The following is a 22,090-nucleotide window of genomic DNA, read 5'->3' on the forward strand; positions in this document are numbered from 1 at the left end:
AGCCAACTGGCATGGTGACAATTGAAATCACCACATATGAGGAAGAGAGAGTTGGGATGGGTAGATAGAAGTTGGTCCATATTTTCAGACAGCGAGATGGTGATGGAGTCATCACTGTTTGGTGGACGGTACAACACACATATGAACAAAAGGTGGGAGCGAAGGGGAAGCCGTAGCCAAAGGTATTCCTGGGGGTGAGGTGGAGGGAGGGCAGTGGAGGGCGAGTGAGGAAGAGAATTTTTTATAAAGATAGCAACCCCACCTCCAGGACGAGGCTCAGGTCTATCATACCAGAGGAGGGAGTAACCTGGGAGAGATACCAAGGCATGAGAGACATCATGAAGGAGGAAAGTTTCTGTTAAGCAGATCACATGTGGTTTGTCAGAAGCAACCTGTATGGAGAGATCAGTCAAGTTTGAGCGAAGGCCCCGGATGTTTGATGTCCATCCCGTTAATGAAGAGGAAGGGGGAGCATCGGGTACAGAACGGGGGGGGGGGGAGGGGTAGGGTAAGATGTGGAAGAGGTCGGGAGAGCTGTTGAAGGTGTGTCAGAGATTTCAGAGATTTCAGAATAGCTTGGAGAAAGGGAAGAATGGGGCGGACAAAAGGTTTGATGGAGATTGGGTAAGGCACAGTGAGGTTTTATTTGAGGAGGGGGAAGAGCGAGGCAGAAGGTTGGGGAAGATGAAGGTGAAAGTTGGAAGGGGGAAGAAGCAGGGAGGATGCTTTGAGGAGGAGGGGTGAGAGGGGAGTCTAGGAGGGGAGGAGCGAGGGAGAGTCTCGGAGGGGAGTGGTGTGGGGGGAGTTTAGGAGGGAGGGGCAAGGGGGGAGATTTGAAAGGGATTGGTGATGGGGAGGATTTGGAGGGGAGGGGTGATGGGGAAGTTTTGGAGGGGAGGGGGGATGGGGAAGTTTTGGAGGGAAGGGGGGATGGGGAAGATTTGGAGGGGAGGGGTGAGATTGGATTTTGAAAAGTGTACGCTTCATGGGAAACTAACATTTTTTGCAAAATGAGTTTGAGACCTTCGAGTCAAAAATATGTTTGAGGACACTGAAGGAGGGGGTGGAGTTCTGGATAGTTTCGGGAATGTAGAAAAGAGGGAACTGTAAGAGATGGTATTATTTTTTTTTTGGGGAATGAATAGATTTGGTGAGCAAGACGAAAGCATCCTTTTGTAGGAGAAGAAGAAAAAGGTGTAAAATATATGAGAGAAAATAGTTGTTCAGGGGAGAGATTATACATTTCTAACCACGTGATCGCGTGATCACGAACAACGTGAACGAAGAACGAACGAACAAATACGAACAACAAATAAACGAATAAGACCTGAGAAGGAAATATTTTTTGGGGTTTTTTTTTTAGTAGGGATATTAAACAAGGAGGTATGGGGTGAACGACTGGACGAGAACAGAGAACGAAAATAATTGCAGCGCATTCGACGAACCGCTGAGAGAAAACAAAACCACAAGGTCGAGGACGGTACGGTAGCCTAAGCCTACGAGTACTAGGCCTCAGAATACTCGATACGCATTAACCGACGATTGTGTATACATGTACGAAAAATTAGCACCAAAAATTTTCCTAAAGCTATAGGTACACAAACCGAAAGATAGATACAGTCTCGACAAAAACACAATTGTGAAAGATTACTTAGCTTCGAAAGCGTGAGCGCATGGAACAGCTTCGAAAAGACGTGACCTCGCCGTGATCTCGCGAGATCTCCAGGATTGCAATTTGTTGGTTCGTTTTAAGAATCTTGTGGTTACTAGGATTAAATTCAAGTTTAGTTTCTATAAACATCAGGGTAAGTTAACAGAATTTGAGCAAATGTGTGTGGTGAATTCTTTGTGTCATGTGGTTGATGGGGAATTAGTGTTCGATTGGTAAAAATTGTCAATTTTTCAGCTGTGCTTGTCCCGGCTTTTTCTGTCATTTGTTTTTCACGTGTTTCTGGTGTTTTGTGTGTGGTTTTATACTTTTTATAATATAAGATGAAACAGTCAGTCTCTCTCTCTCTCTCTCTCTCTCTCTCTCTCTCTCTCTCTCTCTCTCTCTCTCTCTCTATCTCTATCTCTCTCTCTCTCTCTATCTCTATCTCTCTCTCTCTCTCTCTCTCTCTCTCTCTCTCTCTCTCTCTCTCTCTCTCTCTCTCTCTATCTCTATCTCTATCTCTGTCTCTCTGTCTCTCTGTCTCTCTGTCTCTCTCTTTTTTTTTCTTTTTCTTTTTTTCATAGATTCACAAATTAGACAATGTTCATCATTTACTCATACAGGGGTGCAAAGTCTGTGCCTTATTTTAGGATGTGGTCTTTCGACACTATGATATCTCAGTTATCTCAGGTTAGGCTGTGGATTGGGGCTGAGTGAAAGGCACTTTAAGATGCAAATGATTTTCAACCCTTTGCTATAGTTTGATGAGCTCTATGTTTGGGTAGACGATCTACATTTGACTTCGTAGCCTCTGCCTTATCTACCCACAGTGTCATCCTGGATAGTCAAGAGTGGCGATACTTTAAGGAGATGACTGGAACATTGACGCCACTGGAGGAGGACATGTTCAACGTGTGTTCTCGCAACGGTTGCACTCAGCTCTATCTGCACCCCAAAGAGACACTGTATGTACCATTCAAGTACCAAAGCTTCTCCAATGGCAACGCTTTTCTGCAGGCAAGTTTTTTTTTGATCAACAAAACATTATCTTTGATGACAATGTGTAGCAGAACGGCATAAAAAAAAAACTCTTATGAGGATTTGCCACGGTTACTAATATTTTATAAAAGGTTTGGTATATATCAGGTGTTATATTGCACCTTTGTTCCTTCAGAGCAATTTTAAGCTCAGAGATGGATGACACTGTTTGTTCTATCTCAAGGGAACAAAGTGCAAAAAGCCAACTCCCCCACTCCCCTAAAGGGGTCACTTTGAGTAGGAGTAGTAGTAGTAGTAGTAGTAGTAGTAGTAGTCGTAGTCGTCGTCCTCCTCCTCCAGATTAGTAGTTGTAGTCATAGCAGCAGCACCAGGAGAACATTTCACATCTGATACAGAATCCATGCATTTCTTTCTCTAAAAAGTTAGGATACCCTCATTAATCAGTGTTTGGGTCTCTTTAAGGCATTTTATTATTTTCTGAGTATGGGTGGTGGTTTCGTCTGCTGCCTGTGACTGCTTGGGTGCATCATCTTATGGAAGCACGGATGTGCCGCTGATTCTGTGCCTCTGTTACCAGTAAGCTGGTACTCATTTGGCCAACCTCGGAAGGATGACAGGCTGAGTCAACCTACCTGGTTTCTTTTTACGGTACGACAGGGGCTCAAACTCGAGACCCGAAGATCTGAAGCCAGCCACCTTAACTGTTAAGCCAACACCAGGCTTTGAGCATTGGTAATGAGGCAATACCTTATAGGATTTAACCCTTTATCGGTCGAGATAAGAGTTGCCACAATCCGTATCCACTACTTCTAGCATATTTCTCCTTTGGTTCCTTTAACCCTTGGATGCAGTGATTGGGCCTTGGAGGCCCACCAGGTTTTTTTCGGAGGCCCAAAAAAAAAAAAGGATTCATTACTTGTATGGGATTCTTCCAACTAATAGGATCAATGATTCACATTTTCTGAGCAAATACACATCGATGAGCATCGACTTGGATTGAAAAAGGATATTAAAGAAAAAAAATCTATAAAAAAAACAAAAAATAAAAAAAACATTACACGAATACAGCCGTTGGGCCTCCGAGGCCCAATGGCTGCATTTATGTAGGATTTTTGACGCCTGCATCTAAAGGTTAATTGTGCTAGATGAAAACATAGAGTCTTTCTCAAGTTGAAGAACATCTTGAGTTACTTTCAGCAGAGGTTGTGATTTGAGTCGTATTATGAGATTATGAGTCGTACATCAGGACTGTTATTTTCTCTGCCACTAGTTACCTCTTATCACAACATTCAATTGCCGGATATGTTTCCACCATTTTTGCTCTCAACGTCCCAATTTCATGGAAAGCCTTGGTCTAAGAGCATTATTTCCTTTTTCTCCTTCTATTAAGAGTGATTTTGCAGTGCTGCGAGATCATGTGGTATAGGTATAGATAGTGTATGTGGGGGTGTCACTACTTGGGTTCCAATGTTCTTCAGATTTTCTACCTGTTGGTGTGAATTAATCCATTAAAATTATTGGAAGTATTCATGAGACTCATTTCGAAATTCACTAGAAGCACTAAGGTTGGATTCCATACTGCGGCATCATACCGTTCGTCATTATCCCAGTGTGCATCTTCTTCTTTGAGGCATGATCACTTCGCGCATTATACGACTGAATACGTGTGTATTCCTTTGTTTCAATCGGATACATCGTTTTGAAGCAAAAAAAGGAGGGATCCAATCACACATTTAATTGCAGTCAAACTTGCAAATTAGACAAGGTGTTTTTTATTGTCCGTGCAAGTTAAATTGAAGAAATTTTCATTTTAAGAAAGTATAAACTTCCACTTTAACTTGAAGTAATATGCAGTATAATATAAATCAAAGAAAATGAAAGTTCTAAAAGAACATTCCCACCATGTTGCTTTATTGAGAAACAAACATCAAAAGTAGCGGGATGCGGTTTTGGCACATTACTGAAGCTCAGAGATAGAGATGGGAGAGACCAGCAAGAGGCAATGGGCAGCAGACATGAAATGCTGGAGGGAAGAGCTCGAGATGACAGACGAAGCAAGACACTTCCGCAGGCCACAGAATAGGCGAGTGAATACATTTACGTGACTCAAAGTTTAGGCTTCGGGAAGAGTGTGCTGTCCTAATATTTTTGATATTGTAGTGTAGAAAGAGAATCTTCTTCGTCGTGTACCATGCTGTACATGGAGCGTCGGTTCTGTCGAAGCAGTTTCAAGAAGGAGAATGGTGCATTCCAATAACGGTACTGTTTGGGCCCATCTTGTCATGATAATCCTTCCTCTGTACAACGAGAACTTTGTGCTTGGAAAATATGAAGCAAATAATTTGCCTTTTTGAAGGACAACACACAGCAGCAGCTAGTCAGCTTCCTGATATGGCTGAGGTGAGCATGGGGAAAGAAAGATCCATGGAAGTAGTAAATCAGGCTCTTGGGAACTACCGGTTTATCATTTCATAGGCTAAGGCCGTGTACCATTATACTCTGCTCGCTTCGCGTGCGCTGTTCGGCACACATGAGTCCTTGTGCTTCTGAAAGGAAGTAAAAAGACTGATCCTTATAAAGCAAAGATCGCCATCATTCCTGGTTATAAGTTTAATAAATCGTGCTTATCTTTGGATTTTTTTTTCCTCCTATCTCATATGTGGGTTCAAAGTGCATGTTATTGTTTGTGTTCATTGATTCTGTTGCATGTACATTCAAATTACATGTTCATACATCGTCTTGCACTCAGTATATTCTTGCAGATATGTGGCCTGGGATGACTGGATGACTCTGCAAACTTTTTGATTCTTGAACATAGCATAACACTGTCTCTTCAAATGGTGGACGTGTGATAATGCCCCGCAGAGATGTTTGACTCTTGATCTTGTCCTTCTCTCTCTCCCCCTCTCTCTCTCTCTCCCCCTCTCTCTCCCCCTATCTCTCTCCCCCCACCTCTCTCTCCCCCCCCCCCCTCTCTCTACCCCTATCTCTCTCCCCCTATTTCTCTCCCCCTCTCTCTCCCCCCCCCCCCTCTCCCTCCCCCTCTCTCTCTCCCCTCTCTCTCTCACCCTCCCTCCCCCCTCTCTCTCCCCCTCTCCTTCTCTCTCTCTCTCCCCCTCTCCCTCTCTCTCTCTCTCTCCCTCTCTCTCTCCCCCTCTCTCCTCACCCCCTCTCTCTCCCCCCCCTCTCTCTCTCCCCCTCTCTCTCTCCTTCTCTCTCTCTCCCCCTCTCTCTCTCCCCCTCTCTCCCCCTCTCTCTCTCCCCCTCTCTCTCCCCCTATCTCTCTCCCCCCCCTCTCTCTCCCCCTCTCTCTCTCCCCCTCTCTCTCTCACTCTCTCTCTCTCCCCCTCTCTCTCTCCCCCTCTCTCTCTCCCCCCTCTCTCTCCCCCTCTCTCTCCACCTCTCTCCACATCTCTCACCCTCTCCATCTCTCCACCTCTCTGCACCTCTCTCCACCTCTCTGCACCTCTCTCCACCTCTCTCCACCTCTCTTTCTGTCCTTCTTCCCTTGTGCAATGCAGTGTCACACAAATGATGATGGCAAGCAGTTCTCTACATCTGCGTTTCAGCTGGCACAAGGCTTTCCCTCAACAAAGGAAGTCAAGGTGAGAGTCCTTGACTCCATACGTGATCACATGATCGCCTCTCAGCCGTGCCCAAAATTCTCACGAAATTGAAGCACTTTTCTGCAGGGTTGTCTTTTGTGGATGGAAAGCGTTTTATCCTTAAAGTGAATAGCAAATGTTTTGCCATTTCATTTGTGAATGACCGTAACGTGCATTCCTACAAGTAAGACCCACACCATGAGTTTTCTCTGTGTGTACATGCATATATGTGTGTCCGTGTCGATGCGTGTGTGCCAATGGTTTGTATGTAAAGCAATTCCTGCACTAAAGTCACGTGGACCATTTGGTCCGATCTTCGTGAAAACCCAAATTTCACTCAAAGTTTTGTCAGATTAGAAATTAAATATATAACTTGTTTCAACTAAAGGAATAGTGTTTCTCAAGTGATCAGTTGAGGGCAAGATGGTTCATCAAGTTTATTTCTAGCTGTCAAAAGCTGTGCCCTTGTCTGCGTCACACAACGCGACCTTGACATTGACGCTGCTCTCTGCAGGATTTCCCATCATCAGGTGCATTGTACCTCCTGCCCTCTCCCTGGAACTGCATGTTCCCTCCAGATTATGTGTTCATTTCCTTCATGTACTACAGCAGCACACCTCACAGTTCCTTCGCTCAGAAACTGACGCCCCTTGCATTAAATTTGTTATTGTTCATGTTTTTATTTTGAAGATCATTTTGGGAAAACCCTGGACATAAAGTCCTAAATTATTGCTCTAACCTGGAGGCTTTCGAGTAAATATCCACAAAAGGGTGTATTTACCATACTGTAAGTTTGTTCTTCTTCATTTGGAATAACTGTCACATACAAGTGCTGATATTGGTCCCATGGTGGCCTTGTTGGTGAGTGCACCCGACCGGCATAGCAGAGGTTGTGAGTTCATATTTGGTTGAAGGCAGCAGTATTTGGGATTTGGATTCTGTAAGCTTCTGCAACATGAGCTAGCCTCAGGAAAATAGTTTAGTTGCTATCACCTTGTTGATGAAAAACCACCTTGGCTCAATATTGGCCTTCGGCAACAAGGTAATCGGTTTGTCCCACCCGGTATTGTCGACAAGTGATGCCACTCCACATTGGCGTGTGGGTGCGTGCGTGACCTATTGCCTTAGGGACAATTTATGACTGGGGTTAAAATTCTGTCTATAAAAAGGCAGCACTGTTCCCCAAATGGCCCTTATCGAATAGAAAAAATTACTATCTTACTTCCACTTTCATTCTCCCTGCTCAGTAACTGTCATTCTTGATGTGAAACCTTCGGGCTCTGGCTTTCATTAAATTTTAGCATTCTTCAGAGACCTGGTTTAAAACTAGAATTTTTTCATTTCATTTCCATTCATCAATAGACTGCCGAATTAATTCAATAGTATGTACACTGATAATATGAAAATCTTGAACTCGATTGGTAGTAGCACACCACCCCCCCCCCCCCCACCACCCCCCCTTCCCGCCCCGCCCACCTCCACCTTTCTAGGGAAAACCACATGTCCGAGCTGACATCCAAAGCCAGTCACTTACTGGGCATCCTCCATCCTGCAAAGTCCTTTCTTAGCATTACTGAGCTCCTCACCACATACAAGGCTTTCCTCCGGAGCTCAATGGATCACTGCTCTCCCCTCTGGACCGGTGCTCCTGCCTCACACCTAGCTCGGATTCACACTGTAGAAACCAAGGCTTTTAGGATCATTGGAATCTCCCACGATGAAGCTGATTCTGAGGGCCTTTCACTCACTCACCGCAGGAGGGTTGGTGGTCTTATTATCTTCTGCCGACTCCTCTCCGGCCTTGCTCCACCAGCTCTCTCTGTGCTCTGTCCCCCAATATTCCTTCAGGACGCACAAGATCTGCCAGTAACCCTCTTATGATTAAACTGCCAAAATCAAGACTCTCTGCTCACCTTCACTCCTTCATTCCCCTTTTCTCCCGCCTCTGGAACAAACTCCCTCACTCTCTTCAATCCCACTCCTCCGCCCAGGTTCTCAAAACAGCTGTTCACCACCATCTCTTATCTTCCCCAATCCAAAACCTTGATCTTTTCTACCTCGTCTCTTTGTGTGTATACTCCCCAAATCCACCTTTTTGAAATTACGTTTTCTTTCCTGAAATTCCTAGTGGTGTCGATTTGTTTCATACCGTGTACTCCCCACCCCCCTCCAACACCCAGCCCTCTCCCTTCCACAGATCTACCGATGTCCCTGTTCTCTACTGTTGTGTTTGTGCCTCCCTCTCTCTCCCCGCTCTTGTCTCCTGCTCCCTTTATTATATGTTTTTGTGTTTTATGTGTTTCTATTTATGTTTTTGTGTTTTATGTGTTAGCTCTCACACGAGCCTCGACTTTGTATACAAAAAAAATGGATATTCCAACATTCTAGGCAAGACATCCAACCAAGGTAGGTGTTATAAAAATTTTTTTAAATTGAACTGAAAGGTTTTCAATCAATTTTTCAGCTGATGTTTCTCAGAGAATGCCAGCAGTACTGCTCTAGAATTAAAACATTGATTAAAAAAACGTGTTAAACGAAAGCAACTCATTGTAATTACCTGATGACGCACGCGAAGCGAAAAGCGGGGTCGAGCAATGGAAAGTGGGGTCAAGCAATTGGTTCATGTCAGTCAGCCCGTAAACGCCCGTTTATGATCGAACAACAACTTATTTAAAACAATCTTTAATTTTTTTTGGTTGTTGTTTAATTGAGGTGTATATACTTGAACACTGCGTGGGGTAACCTGTTTTATGAACTCCAGTTTTAGCTGTTGTTCCAAAATAACTATAATGCACAGAAATTATAACAAGAACATCTTTTCTCATGGGTTTGAGCTTTGTTATACACAGCTTCTTCCAGCATCATAACAATATTTAAAAAAAGAATCCAGTTCTTGCTCTGTGATGCCACCGAGATGCTTTAATTGTTGTGTTTTGGTGTTGTTTGAGTCCTGTTTGCATTACCTATTACTTGGTGTACAGCAATTCACTGCCTCAAGCAGCTCAGGGGACTGGTTCATCTATTGGGGCATCATTGGGGCATCATTGGGGCACTGGTTCATCCATTGGGGCCAATGTTCCTTCTGCTTATGATTGCTAATATATGAATGCTTTCAAAGATTGCTGTGGCACAAGTTGTTTGATCAAACAGCTGCAAGCTGCACAGTTCGTTAGAAAGAAGACAATAAGCAGGACTCATTCTGCCAATAATATAATTTCTGGCAATTGCCTGGGAGAGATAGATCGCCCGAAGAAGAAAACATGTTGGAATGTTTTAGGTTAATGATGCATCTTGTCTATTGCAAGTGATTATCGAGGTAGCAGTGTGTGTAGAATTGTGGAGGTGTTGATGGTGTTGCTAGTGACAGGTGACTTGCTGCAGGTGTGCTTCACAGCTGAGGATGGATTACCTTTGGCCACACTGCTGCTTGCGGTTCATCCTCATCCGTACACCGTTAACAAGGCATTCCACTTCTTTCATCCTGAGCTCAGCTTCCTCAAGAAAAGCATCCACATTCCGCCATTGAGCACCTCTCACGGTCAGCAAAGCAAGTGCTTGTGTAAAGGAAGGGGTAACTTGAAAAGTAGAAAAGGGAGGTTGGGTCTACGGAGTACAGTATTTAACATGGTACCGGTATTGTATATATTGCAAGAATGATGTTTTTACAGTGTAGTGGTTAACTTCTGGGAAATATACTAAATATAATCTGTTTGAAAATTTATGGTGCAGTTGTTATAGCCGGCGAAGCCGGAGTTGTGAATGAGCGCCTGAGCGCGTACGCCGTACGTATTATGTTGAAAAGCCAGATTTTGCTGGATCCCTTGAGAATTTTGAAGCTTTGACGCACCAAATCGCTCAATGCAGGCCGCCATCTTGCGGATGCGGAAGTATGCATAACAAATTGAAAAAAGTTCAATAGTAGTTTGTTTCACCCGTCTTTTTTTGATACACGATCTTATGCACCTCTAATTTGTAATTAAAATACTTTAAGACCAACCTCGGCCCGCACGGGCCTGGTTATCTTCAACGAAAATCGTCACCAAACACCGGAACCAATGAGATTCGAGCATTTGAAAAAATATTTCAAAAACCAAATCACTCCATGGAGGCCGCCATCTTGCGGATGCGGAACTATGCATAAAAAAAATTGCGAAAAAGTTCAATAGGAGTTTGTTTCACCCGTCTTTGTTTGATTCACCATCATATGCACCTCTAATTTGTAATTAAAATACTTGAAGACCAACCTCGTTCCCCGGGCCCGCACGGGCCCTGGTTATCTTCAACGAAAATCGTCACCAATTACCGGAACCAATGAGATTCGAGCATTTGAAAAAATATTTCAAAAAAGCTTTTTACCACATTTCGGCCGCTGAAAACGGCGTCAAATATTCTAAAATTGACGAAGAATTATTTTTTAGAAATCTCGCGGCCGTCGGGCATAGTTTTTCACGGCCAGAAATATCCGAAGTTGAGACGGAATTCACCGAATTAATCAAGAAGGAAATTTTATCAATTTTGATCTCATCCAGAATGCAAATGGTGTCATTTTGAACTCGGTACGGTACCTACTACACCTACCTACTACCAACTACCTAACTTACTGATGCCATAGTGATGGGTAAAATAGTGGCAAGAGGCTTTGGCTTCGCCGGCTCATTGCGGCTTTGCAGTCGAGTACTAGTATTCTCATTGGTATAAAAGCCCGTCAAAAGTGACGGGTTGGAACAGTTTCGTCTCATGCAGACTAAGAGTGTACCAAAGTCTGAAGCCTTGGCCTAGTGTCAGATGTGCTTATATCTTTTTTTATTTATTAGACATCATACGAATGCAAATGAACACTCGATTTACTCTGTGCACACATCACGTGCAGCAAAATTCACCTCCCTGCGCCTTGTATTTATTACTTTTATAAAACGCTTCTGTACACCGCCCTTGAGGCTCGGTTTGGGAGCCACCGTCTACAATTCCAATCGAAGAGACATAATTACTCTTTTATGGAAAAAAAAATTCGAGTTTGATTTAACCTCAAAAATAGACCGTAATGAGCACACATTCGTGCGAAAACGTTGGCCTTTAAAACGTACCCTTATGGAGGGGGACAGACATCTGTACAATTACAAACTGCCATTGTGTGTTATATGGTTGATGAGAGAATCACAAGGTCCAGTCTGCAGAGGAAGTTTGCCATTGGTGGATTTATTTATTTATTTATTTTTTTGTATACAAGATCGAGGCTCGTGTAAGAGCTAACATTAATCACAAAGAGACAAACTGACACATAAAACATAAGATAAAGGGAGTGGGAGACAGGATGGGGAGAGAGAGGGAAGCGCACAATCACAACAGCAGAGAACAGGGACGTCGGGAGATCTGTGGGAGGGAGAGGTATAAAACACATGGGCACTGCTCGGACTTCCAGGAAAGAAGTCGGAATTTCAAAAAAGTGGATCTTGGGTGTATTAACGGGGGTAGAAAAGATCAAGGTTTTGGATGGGGGAAGACAAGAGATGGTGGTGAACAGCTGTAAAGACGTGGAGGGAGGAGTGGGATTGAAGGGAGTGAGGGAGTTTGTTCCAGAGGTGGGAGAAAAGAGGAATGAAAGAGTGAAGGTGAGCAGAGAGTCTTGATTTTGGAAGTTTAACCAAAAACAAGATTATTTAACAAGTGATTAACAAGTGAAAGGACCGTTTGATACCGAATGAAATACTCAAAGTTCAATCAGTGGTGATGAAAGATCAATGGGATGCAATCAGATGTACATATTTTATATTTGGTGCTGTAAGTCTCATCTTCGTTTGTTCTCTTCTTTTTTTAACCCATCGTCATTTTGTTAAGCCCAGTGTTGGCTTTATGGTTAAGGTGGCTCCCTCAATATCTTGGAATCATCCTTGAGTTTGAGCCCCTGTGCTGCCGTTAATTAACACCAGGTGGCTTAACTCAGCCTGTCATCCTTCCGAGGTTGACAAATTGAGTACCAGCTTACTGGTAAGGGGCACTGCATCAGCGTCACAGGGGCGTTCCCAGCAATGATGCAACCAGCAGCCACAGTCTGCATACAAAATAATAAAATATATCATTTAGGAACTTATTTGTCTTCATGCTATTATTTTCATGTGGACATGCACTGCCCTCTCCTGGAAACTCCCTGAGATGGTTCTTCACAGCAAGGTGTTGATTATTCACTCTCAGCGACAGCCTCACACCTTCAATAGTTTACCACAGGGATGTATTTTAGCATTCAATGAAGGACCACAATCATGATTTGGTGTTTTACTGTGGTCGATGTGTTTATCATTAGCCTTGCTCAAAAGGGAAAATGCATTAGTGTCTGTGTGCGCGTGCGTCTCTGTGTGTGTGTGTGTGTGTGTGTGTGTGTGTGTGTGTGTGTGTGTGTGCGCGCATCTGTGTGTGTGTGTGTGTGTGTGTGTGTGTGTGTGTGTGTGTGCATCTGTGTGTGTGTGTGCATCTGTGTGTGTGTGTGTGTGTGTGTGTGTGTGTGTGTGTGTGTGTGTGTGTGTGTGTGTGTGTGTGTGTGCATATGTATGTGTGTGTGTGTGTGCGCGTGTGTGTGTGTGTATGTGTGTGTGTGTGTGTGTGTGTGTGCGTGTCTGTGCGTCTGTGTGTGTGCGTGTGTGTGTGTGTGTGTGTGTGTGTATGTGTGTGTGTGTGTGTGTGTGCGTGTCTGTGTGTGTGTGTGTGTGTGTATGTGTGTGCGTGTCTGTGTGTATGTGTGTGTATGTGTGTGCGTGTGTGTGTGTATGTGTGTGTGTGCGTGTGTGTGTGTGTGTGTGTGTGTGTGTGTGTGCGTCTGTGTGTGTGTGTGTGTATGTGTGTGTGTGTGTGTGCGTGTCTGTGTGCGTCTGTGTGTGTGTGTGTGTATGTGTGTGTGTGTGTGTGCGCGTCTGTGTGTCTCTGTGTCCACCCACCCACATTCAGATCAACTTTAATACAGTGCTCCCAGGTGCCCTGTTTCATCAGTCAACCCTTTTATTGTGTGAAGGGGTGACGTCACTGAGACAAATACTCCACAGCAAGGCTCTGCATTGTTAAATATTCAGTCTTGCTACACTTTTGCCATCTTTTCACAATTTCACAAAGGTATTTTCACAACTCGTTTTGCACAAGATGTTAATTTGTTTTCCAAGATGCTGACAAACTAATGAACACCTTGAAAGGTGATAATGAGTGTTCTTTTGGGTCAAGTGATGGATCAAGTGGTAATAACACTTCGGCAATGTTCCACCATCAATTAACAAAAACTCCCTCAAACACCAGGCATATGGAGGGGGGGCGGGAGGGGGATTTGAATGCTTATCTTTGCTCGGGTGTGGCTTGACTAACATACCTTTTTAATCTATGGTTTCCTTTGCATCAAATAACAATGTTTGTCACTAAATGTGTATGCTGTCGGTAAGATGGAGATTCAAATTCTAATATTCTTTGTGTTTAATATTTCCTCCAGAGCAGCCAAAGTCAAACGTACAAGGACATGACCTGCAGGTGCGATGCAGTGACCCAAACGTCATCTGTGAAGTGTTACATTCAGTAAGTGAAGTTCATTAAGGATAATGGATATGAAATCAGGTGTTTGTGTATGTGTTTTTGTGTGTTTTGTGTGTGTGCGTTTGTGTGTATGTGTGTGTATATATATGTTTGTGTTTTTGTCTTGTGTGTGTGTGTGTGTGTGTGTGTGTGTGTGTGTGTGTGTGTGTGTGTTCATCTTTTTGTGTGTTTGTGTTGTGTGTTTTTGTCTTTGTGTGTGTGTGTGTGTTCATCTTTTTGTGTGTGTTCATCTTTTTGTGTGTGTTCATCTTTTTGTGTGTGTTCATCTTTTTGTGTGTGTTTGTGTTGTTGTGTGTTTTTGTCTGTGTGTGTGTGTGTGTGTGTGTGTTCATCTTTTTGTGTGTTTGTGTGTGTGTGTGCGTTTGTTCATCTTTTTGTGTGTGTTTGTGTTGTGTTTTGGTGTGTGCGTATGTGTTTGGACACTGCTCGGACTTCCAGGAAAGAAGTCGGACTTTCAAAAAAGTGGATCTTGGGTGAATTAACGGGGGTAGAAAAAATAAATCTCTCTCTCCCTCTTCCCCCCCCCCCCCTCCCCCTTCCCCTCAATTTGTTTGTATGTGCTCTCTGCGCAACCACATATTTTAAGTTACAAACTCCAAACTCGGGGTACAAATCCAACTTTGTAGGGGGGTAACATTGGCCATGTGGACGCGGTCTCACACTGGGGTATAAGGGGAGCGGGGGAGGAGCTGTAAATTCTCTATGTAAATGGCTACCGTGTAGCGCCACCTGGAGTTGGTGGCAGAGGGTATTACAATTCCCTTTTCACCCCTCAGCCCAAATTGGGCGTCCGTCAACTTTTGATTTCCATCAATTTCATGGAGAACAGCTTGTCCGATTAAATCCGTTTTTGCAGGGTGTGTTGGGGTTGGTTAGAGGAAGGTGCCTTTCGAAAATGGGCGCGCTGCGATTTTCAAAATGGCCGCCACGGCAGTCATCTTGAAATTGGTTTCCGTCAATTTCGAGCAGAATAGCTTGTCCGATTAAATTCATTTTTGCAGTGTGCGTTGGGGTTGAGTAGAGGAAGGTGCCTTTCGAAAATGGGCGCGCTGGGATTTTCAAAATGGCCGCCACGACAGTCACCTTGAAATTGGTTTCCGTCAATTTCGAGCAGAATGGCTTGTCCGATTAAATTCATTTTTGCAGTGTGCGTTGGGGTTGAGTAGGGGAAGGTGCCTTTCGAAAATGGGCGCGCTGGGATTTTCAAAATGGCCGCCACGGCAGTCATCTTGAAATTGGTTTCCGTCAATTTCGAGCAGAACGGCTTGTCCGATTAAATCCATTTTTGCAGTGTGTTGGGGTTGTGTCGAGGATGGTTCATGGGCATGCTGCGATTTTCAATATGGCCGCCACGGCAGCCATCTTGAAATTGGTTTCTGTCAATTTCGAGCAGAACGGCTTGTCCGATCAAATCCATTTTTGCAGTGTGTGTTGGGGTTGAGTAGAGGAAGGTTCCTTTCGAAAATGGGCGCGCTGCGATTTTCAAAATGGCCGCCACGGCAGCCATCTTGAAATTGGTTTCCACCATGCATGGGCTGAGGGGTTACGCCCGCTTTGCGGTGCTATTTATTTACCTGGGCAACATTTAGGTTAAAGCACTCTTCACACGAGTAAATTTGTACTATTTCCCTTCCCCCAAAAAAACGGTGGGGCCCTGTCAAAGCCTCCCTCAACAATATATACCGAGTATATCTCTCCCCTCCCTCTCCACTCTACTCCCCCTCCCCGACCCCTTCCCCCTCCGCCTTCTCACCCTGTCACAACAACTTGTGTGGCAGATGATACTTGTTGCTACCCGTGCATCAAGTGCTGTAATGCGACGAAATACATGCTTTGCTTCTTTGTCAACTTAAGGGGTTTGATACACATGGATATATATATACACACTAGCCGAAAGCACGCGGCGTTGCCCGGGTTCTTTTTGAATGAATTTACTACTACAATTCAGCTTTTACTCGCGGCCGTAGAAGATTGACTACTATAATTCAGCTCAGCTTTTAATTGCGAAATGGGCCCAGCCTGGCCGAGGCGGCCTCGGCCGGCCTCGCCACCTACCCTATAACCTTCCCGGGGCCCGTCCCGGCATTTTTAGTTCATTTTGAATGAATTTACTACGATAATTCAGCTTTTACTCGCAGCCGTAGAAGATTGACTACCATAATTCAGCTCAGCTTTTAATTGTCAAATGGGCCCAGCCCGGCCGATGCGGCCTCGCCACCTAGCCTATAACCTTCCCGGGGCCCGTCCCGACATTTTTAGTTCTTTTGGAATGAATTTACATCTATAATTCAGCTTTTACTCGCAGCCGTAGAAGATTGACTACTATAATTCAGCTCCGCTTTTAATTGCGAAATTGGCCCAGCCCGGCCAAAGCAGCCTCGACTGGCCTCGCCACCTAGCCTATAACCTTCCCGGGGCTGGTCCCGACATTTTTAGTTCTTTTTGAATGAATTTACTACTATAATTCAGCTTTTACTCGTGGCCGTAGAAGATTGACGACTATAATTCAGCTCAGCTTTTAATTGCGAAATGGGCCCGGCCCGGCCGAGGTGGGCCTCGACCGGTCTCGCCACCGAGCCCAAAACCTTCCCGGGGCCCGTCCCGACATTTTTTGTATTCGAGGTTTTCTCCTATCTTTCACCATTCAGGAGATTAGCTTGCACAGACAAACAAACAAACAAAAACTTTCTTTTATTTATATATATATATATATATATATATATATATATATATATATATATATACTCAAAGGCAAAAGTTATTGTGACACACAAACAACAAACAGAATCAGTGTTAAATTTTTACTGCCGCGGATGAAATGTTATTACATGGAAAGACAAATGTTTCAAGGTATGGTAACGATCAACAGTCCATAAGAACAGTGCACCTGGCATATGCAAATGAGCCACAACACAAGAGGGGGTTCACAAGCAAGTTCACACAGTCAGTAGCGAGTGTGTCCACCTTGTGCATTGATGCAGGCCTGGCACCTCCGCCTCATTGAGGCCACTAAACGTCGATGAAAGTCCTTGGGAAGATCATTCCATATCCGAGGAAGGATTTGGCGGAGTTCCTGCAGCGTTTTTGGAGGATTCGGATGACGTCGTAAACGTCGCTCCATTTCATCCCAGACGTGTTCAATGGGTGACAAATCAGGGGATCTTGCAGGCCAGGGTAACACATTAACATTGTTCTGATTAAGATACTGCTGTACAACTCGAGCAACGTGTGGTCTGGCGTTATCATGTTGAAACGTCACTCTAGGGCCGTTCTGTTGCAAAAACGGTAAAGCGGCCATTTGCAAAATCTCGTCTTGGTACCTCACAGCATTCAAGTTCCCCTCAATCACAATCATTGGCGTTCTTGCTACAGCTGTTATCCCACCCCAGATCATAACGCCCCCACCTCCAAAACGATCCCCTTCCAGAACACATGGCCTGATGTAACTTTCATCTGTGCACCTGTAGACACGTGTCCTACCGTCAGCTCGGTGAATCTGTGCCAAATGGTGTTTCTATGGACGTTGAATCGACGAGCAACATCACGCTGCGAGGTACCAGACTGAAGCATACCTATAGCTCTCCATCTGTCATTTTCCCCAAGGCGTGGCATGTCGAACTTGTTCCAGAACGATGAATAGAGGTGTTTTTCTGACTTCTGCACTTCTTAAGACTGCATTGAGTGGAAATGATAAGCATCTGGTTGTCTGGCCTTTTAAAGTGAACATTGCTGGCCATTTTTCTCGAATGTCATGCTTCTTGCAAATTTCGTGCAATTCGAACAACAACTGCTTGGTTGCGTTTCTTCGACCATTTTAACACACTCTTTCTCTGGTTCAAATCCAAAAATTCATTCACAAGATTACCAATGAAAAAATTCCATGTCACAATAACTTTTGCCTCTGAGTATATATATATATATATATATATATATATATATATATATATATATATATCTGGAGAATCGAACCATGTTCCACACCTTGAGTTCCTGGGATAACAAGATTTATTGATGAACCAATATCACAGCGCTGTGGAGGGTGTAAGAGTCATAACATTCACAATTGAACAGCATGGCCCCATACACTCCTAGAAAATTGGCAACCCAGAGTTTCTTTATATACACAAAATTATACAAAAAATCTCTGCTGAAAAATGAGCGCGGACAAAGGAAAACGGGCGAGACATCTCCCACCGAGACCCTATCTTCTTTGGCATGAGCAAAGGGTAAGATGCGGGAGAAAGACCACAGTGACATTCTCAAAACTTATCTTCCATGCTGGCCTTTGGTCAAGGACAGAAAGACGCGTTTTCACGAGGGGGTCTAACAGAGCAAGCAGTTTCACTATCTTTCTACATTTTTTGGCACAGTTGGACAATAAAACATAGTTCAAAAGCAAGAGGGAACATAGTAAGCTTAATCCTTTTCACAAAGCAACCATTATTAAATGCAAACCACAATTACATAAGGCACAACCAAAGGCATGATCTCGACATTCCCCCATTTGGTCTCTACGAGACTACGTATCACAGAGACCAGGCCACATCGGCTTTATTTGCAAAGCAAAAGAGAATGGTGTTATATGTGGCCACATCGGGCTTTATTGAGTGTTGTATGTGTGTCCTCCCAAGGGCATGCCACGCACATAAAGTACCCCGCATGCACGCTTGAAAGGTGTGTCATGTTGTGCGTGTTTGGAACATGAAGGTCCAGAACATGAAGATCTATTAACTTTTCAGATCGGCAACGAAGGCGCCTGGTCCGGCCAAGAATGTTGCCCGGGAGGGTCTCTCAACCCACCCTTGGAGCAGCGTAGGTGCGGCTGAAATCCCCCCAATCGAAGGGCTCCCCGTCCTCGCACAGACCCGATCCTTGCCGATCTTCGAAGTTAATCGACGTCCATGCTGTTGTTCTGAGGAATACATAATGTAATTAATATCTTGTGTCACGTGTTCCTGGCCAGAGTACAGAGCATTACAATTCAAAGTAAAGAGAGAAACTTCCTTTTGTGTCAATGTCGTTCATGGACGCATAATCAGCTTGTGGATCCAGAGTATCAGTGTCAGGTCATTTGGCAGCCAGACCCAGCGTTGCAGTCAGATCCATAGTCGGATCAAGCGGAGATGTGCAGCTGTGTGCTTATAATACATAAGAAGCATTAGCCAATTCCCGCAGGGGATTTACAACAAAATCATCACAATAAATCAAATAAATCAACAGTCTTCTGATGCGCCGGTCACATCGGCATCACCCAGGGACTCGTTCAGGTCGACGGCCTCGGCGGTCAAGATCATGGTCTTCCGACAGCGGTTTCTTCATCGTCCATCCTGAAAAATACTTTCTTACACACACCATGATCAAATTCCTAGCCCCCCGTCCCACCAATTGGCATTTAGTTACCTCATCTCTCAGATGGTTGGCTTATTCATAGCCGCATTTCCTGTGTCGTGTCTGGAAATTCAAATGCTATATTTTTTCACCAATTTCCGAAAATACCTTCCTTTTAATCATCTTCCCTACATCTAATAATACATGATTTACCAACCATTTCCCCCCCAACCATAATCGGTCAATGGAAATAATCGGTATTCTCCCCTTCAAACTTCACTGTTATCCTATCAATACCTGGACATTTTTTCCCTTTTTCCTAGACACGCGAATTTCACACCAGTATATACCACTGGAAAAATTATCTGAAAAATAACGAAATCGTCTCCAAGTTCTCTAGCTAATCTCCGTCCGCAATCACCAACTCCGCAATCTACCAACTCTTACAGGATAATTTTGAGCTGTTAATATGCGGTTGATTTGTGAATTTGGTCGGTAACGTCTCCGTTCACGAGAGCGGTGTGATACGGTTTCATTGGCTGTCCAGCATTGCCCACCCCACTTTGCATATACCCCGCCCACTATGCATGTAAGGGGATGTTGAGATGATTTTATCACTCTTGAGGAAGATTAACGGAGGCGTGTGGCTTCACATGTTGTTAATCGAAACATTGAGTCATTGTTTGTTCAATTAAAGGTTGGAGATCTTACCATGGATTCATTTGGATATACTCCCAACCGCAAATCTTTGCTTATATATATATATATATATATATATATATATATATATATATATATATATATATATATATATATATATATATATATATATATATATATATATATATATATATATATATATATATATAAACAGACTTGGCATTTAATATGGATTATTTTTTTTTGTGGGGGTGAACTTACTTTTCAAGATGTCTTAGAACCAAAAGTTCATTGGAATTATGTTGAAATTATTCTAGATTTTGTTAACGTGACCTTTAAAAGAAACAAAAACGACATTTGACATTTCGAAACAAATAAATTGATCATTGAAAGTGATGTAAACTGATGTCGAACTCAATTCATGGACAGTACTGTGTTAAACTTCTGGACGTTTTCCAGAAGTACCTCTTTATTTTGCACATTAGTCAAAAATTTTTTTAACAAAAACAAAAGTTAAATTATGACTGGGATTACGGACAGTAAAATTACAGTTCAGTACTTCGTGTAACCCCCACGAGCATTCAGGAGAGTACGTACACGTTGAGGCATGCTGTACACGAGATTTGCCAAGGTTTGGACAGGAATCGCTTGCCATACAGTGACAATAGCCTGCTGAAATTCACGCACAGAGGTCGGCTGCTGGTCCAAGTGGTCGATTTGACGCGTTAATTCTGCCCACAAATTCTCTATCGGATTCATATCCGGGGATATGGCAGGCCACTCCATATGCTCTACACCACGGTCAGCAAGAAAGTGTTGGATCATGCGAGCACGATGAGGCCGTGCATTGGCATCTTGGAAGACAAAGTTTCCTCGAAAGGCTGCACGAGCAAATGGAAGCAATGTTTCTTCCAGAATGGCCCTGTACTTGAACTGCTTCAGGTTTCCATTCAGAACAACCAGGTCAGTTTTTCCCCCTGCATGAAAAGCAGCCCAAACGGTCACCCCACCACCTCCAGCTTAGACTCTTGGCACTATACAATCTTTGTTGTAGGCTTCATGCACTTGTCTGCGCACTCGGACGCGGCCATCTTGACGATAGACCAGAAATCTAGACTCGTCACTGAAGATCACGTGATTCCAATGTCCTGGCTGCCATTGACGGTGCTCTCTGGCCCACTGCAATCGGCGCTGGCAGTGTTGTCTGGGCAGGCGTGGCTTTCTCAGGGGACACCTGGCACGATAGCCTGCTTGAACCAGTCGTTGGTTGACGAGCCTTCTGGATACAGGCACATTTGTAAGTTGCTGCCACTCAGCCCGAAGCCGATTAGCTGACTTGGTACGGCCATTGCGAACTAACCAGTGCAGCTGGCGATCATCCCCTCCTTGTGGTTCTGTGGGGATGTCCTGGCTTCGGTATTGGAGTAGGGACACCCCTCTGAGCATTTCGTTTCAGGGTCTTTGACACCTGACCTTGAGTGATGCCATACTGCCGAGCAATAGTACGCTGTTTCATGCCGTAATTTCGTAAAGCCACCACTCCATGACAAACAGCATTGTCGAGTTGACGGACCATCTCCAGAGGAAGCGGCAATAACTTTTGGAGACGTGCAGCAGTTGTTTTCCACTAATACAGAACGCAACAACCCTTGTATACTCGACAGTGAAGCCAATCATCTAATGCACCTGTCCGTACATTTTGCCACACCACCTGTGATATAATCCTGTTGTTGACTTCTTGCTGCGACAGACAATCAGTTACATGGTTCTTTTCACAAATAAATCACCAAAGTGTAAAAGAAACTCACCAGATTGATATACTGAATTAAGAAAGTAAACCCGTCAAGAAAAAAAATATATTCCATATTAAATGCTAAGTCTGTATATATATATATATATGTGCAGCGTCTGTCCTGTCCTGTGTTGTCTTGTCACTGAACTACTTTCTCAAACTTTTGTGACATCGTACCAAACTTCTAGTATGCACATATCTCTCCCGTTGGTATGTCCTAAGGGTATTTTTTTTGAAAAATTTTCCAATTTTTTTATTTTTATTTTTGGAATTTTTTTTGGGAAATTTTTTTTTTCCAACTTAACTTTTCAACTGCAATTGTTTATAAAATGTGATATCACGTATATTACAAATACATTTGTGCAAAATAATTTTTTGAATTATGATTGGTTTAAACCATGACAAAACGGCAACTCGGGTACAGTCATTTATCAAATATCTACACATCTGGGCAGTGTCTGTGTTATCACTTAACGACTCCCTCAAACTTTT

General features: G+C 43.7%; 1 protein-coding gene across 1 annotated transcript in view; it reads left to right on the forward strand.

Annotated features, from left to right (window-relative positions):
- NPHP4 (nephrocystin 4) overlaps positions 1–22,090 on the forward strand; it is a 174,946-nt gene that overhangs the window by 113,686 nt on the left and 39,170 nt on the right. The window contains exons 10-13 of the mRNA XM_078779516.1: positions 2,482–2,668; positions 6,172–6,255; positions 9,637–9,793; positions 13,718–13,800. Coding sequence (XP_078635642.1) covers positions 2,482–2,668; positions 6,172–6,255; positions 9,637–9,793; positions 13,718–13,800 — 511 coding nt within the window. The remainder of the gene's footprint in view (positions 1–2,481; positions 2,669–6,171; positions 6,256–9,636; positions 9,794–13,717; positions 13,801–22,090) is intronic.

The sequence above is a fragment of the Myxine glutinosa genome, chromosome 6 (assembly GCF_964187855.1).
Source record: "Myxine glutinosa chromosome 6, kmMyxGlut1.1, whole genome shotgun sequence".
Lineage (NCBI taxonomy): Eukaryota > Metazoa > Chordata > Myxini > Myxiniformes > Myxinidae > Myxine > Myxine glutinosa.